The 2,083-nt window shown below is 54.3% G+C and overlaps 1 protein-coding gene across 1 annotated transcript in view; it reads left to right on the top strand.

Moving 5' to 3' along the window:
* Positions 1–629, top strand: part of SREBF1 (sterol regulatory element binding transcription factor 1) — a 7,355-nt gene extending 6,726 nt beyond the window's left edge. The window contains 1 exon segment of the mRNA XM_031061059.1: positions 611–629. Coding sequence (XP_030916919.1) covers positions 611–629 — 19 coding nt within the window.
* The last annotated feature ends 1,454 nt before the right edge of the window (positions 630–2,083 follow it).

Genomic DNA, 2,083 nt, shown 5'->3' with positions numbered 1-2,083 from the left:
CCTCCCCCCCATTAAGAGCTGCCATCCCCCCGGAGCACGGACAGGCTTTGGGAGAAGGGCTGGCAGGGTGGCACGGGGCTCCTGGGGGGCTGGTGGGCGCCCCTGTGTCCTTGCTTCACCCCCTCTTGTACATAGACCCCTCCCCTCGCCTCCCCCCACTCGCCCTTTTCCCTTTTTAAACTGTATTTTCATAGTTGGAGAGTTTTGTACAGACAATTAAAGCTGATTATTTATACTGGTGTGTGCTGGATTGGAGGGGGACTGGCACCAAAAGTGGGGGGGCAAAAACCCCCCCCACAGCTGTGGTCACCTTGTCCCCACAGGGCTGCACGGGATGGGGTGGCAGGGATGGGGACACTGGGTGCTGAGGGACCCCAAACACCCCCTCTTCACCCCGTGGTGTCCCAGGGGTGCTGTCCCCACACCCCTTCCCCTCTAGCAAGACCCTTGGGGACAAAGGACGAGGCAGGGGCTGTCACAGCCCGGGGGGGACCCCAGCAGCCCCCCAAGGATAAAGAGAGGCCACAAGCAGGGCACCACGTACTTCCAAAACAATCGTTGTATCTTTATTGACGCTCTGAATGCAATGACCTGTTTTTTTACTCTTAAGGAAAATAAACATCTTTTAGAAACAGCTTGTTACACACAATCTTCAGTGTGAAGCAATATACTAATAAGAACACTAGTCTTAACATTTACAGTCTTCATATATATTATATATATGTATATGTATACATATATATACACTATATAATGAGGCAATATATAATACACACGGTTTACCATTTTACAGTCATATGTACAAGATGTCACTAAAAATAGCCAGATTTCAGGCAACACTGCCAAGGACAAAGGATTTTTTTTCTTTAAATTAATTTTTTAAAATTATTATTATTATTTCTCCCTTTTAAATTTTTTTTTCTCACCTCCTCTTTTTGTTTTTTGCTCCTGTGTCCGAGGCAGCTGCTGAAACAACAGACATTGTGTGGCCAGCAAACCTTGGGGTGGGTGGGATGGAGGGGACACAAGAGGTGCTGGGGACATGTGGCGCTGGCTCTGTGGGGACATGGATGGGACCAGCAGTGTGTCCCCCTTTGCAGGACGCTGCAGAGGTTGGGGGACAGCCAGTGGCTGTCTGTAGATGAGATCTGGAGTTGGGTCACCCTGGGCTGGTTGCTGCCTGTGTCAGGGTGACACAAAGATGGGCTGTGGAGCCTGGGGAGGTGGGCAGGGGTCACCAAAGTGCTGGGCAGTCCCCCAGCTCCACTGAGGTGGCCATGAAGCAAAAGTTGAGGGAGTTGAGCAAATCCAGGGCAGTGAGGGGTGAGCCAGGCCCAGGTGGAGGGAGGAAGCAAATGCCTCCTCCTCCTCCTCCAGCTCAGCACGCAGAGCTGTGGGGTTCAGCACAAGCACCCCATGAGAGGAGCCACAGAAGGGGTGCTGGTGAGGCCAAGCACAGGCAGGAGGGTGGGTTTTGGGGTGTCCTGGACAGCAGGACCAGGTGTCCCCAGCCCAGCAGTGCCAGCGCCGCATGGAGCGGGAGGGTGGGGCTGCAATGAGTCAGGGTTTGGGGTTTGGGAGCGGGGCAGGGGCAGCCCGGTGGGTGCCCACCAGCCTGGCCAAGCACCCTTATCCCCCCAGCACCCTGGGTGTGGGTGGGGGCAAACAGGAGATGGAAGAATGAAACAGAAAAAGCAGAGTGGTGTTTCAAACAGCAGGCCGTTGTTTGCCCTTTTCTTTTTTCCTAATTTTTCTCATTTTTCTCTTTTTTTTGGGTCTTTTTTTGTCTTTTTTTTTTAATCCTCTTCTTCGCTGAACTATATACAGACACCATGAGGTTTGCTGAAGGCAACATCTCAGATCAGATCAGTGTGATATTGAGAGCCGGGACCCACGGAGGGTCCGGCGGCCCCACAGTAAGACAACATCGCCGGGACCCCCCCTCGTACACGGACACCCCCCGCCCCCCTGTGCAGCCATCGCGGGTGGGATCCCGATCTCCGTCCCCCGCGGATCCAGACCGGGTTTTACCGGGACCCGGCGGGAGGGAAAACCCGGCGCTGGCTCCGCCCCCCCCGCGCGG

This window comes from Geospiza fortis, unplaced genomic scaffold, assembly GCF_000277835.1.
Source record: "Geospiza fortis unplaced genomic scaffold, GeoFor_1.0 scaffold213, whole genome shotgun sequence".
Lineage (NCBI taxonomy): Eukaryota > Metazoa > Chordata > Aves > Passeriformes > Thraupidae > Geospiza > Geospiza fortis.
The sequence above is the reverse complement of the archived record's forward strand: the minus strand, read 5'-3'. Positions and strand labels throughout refer to the sequence as shown.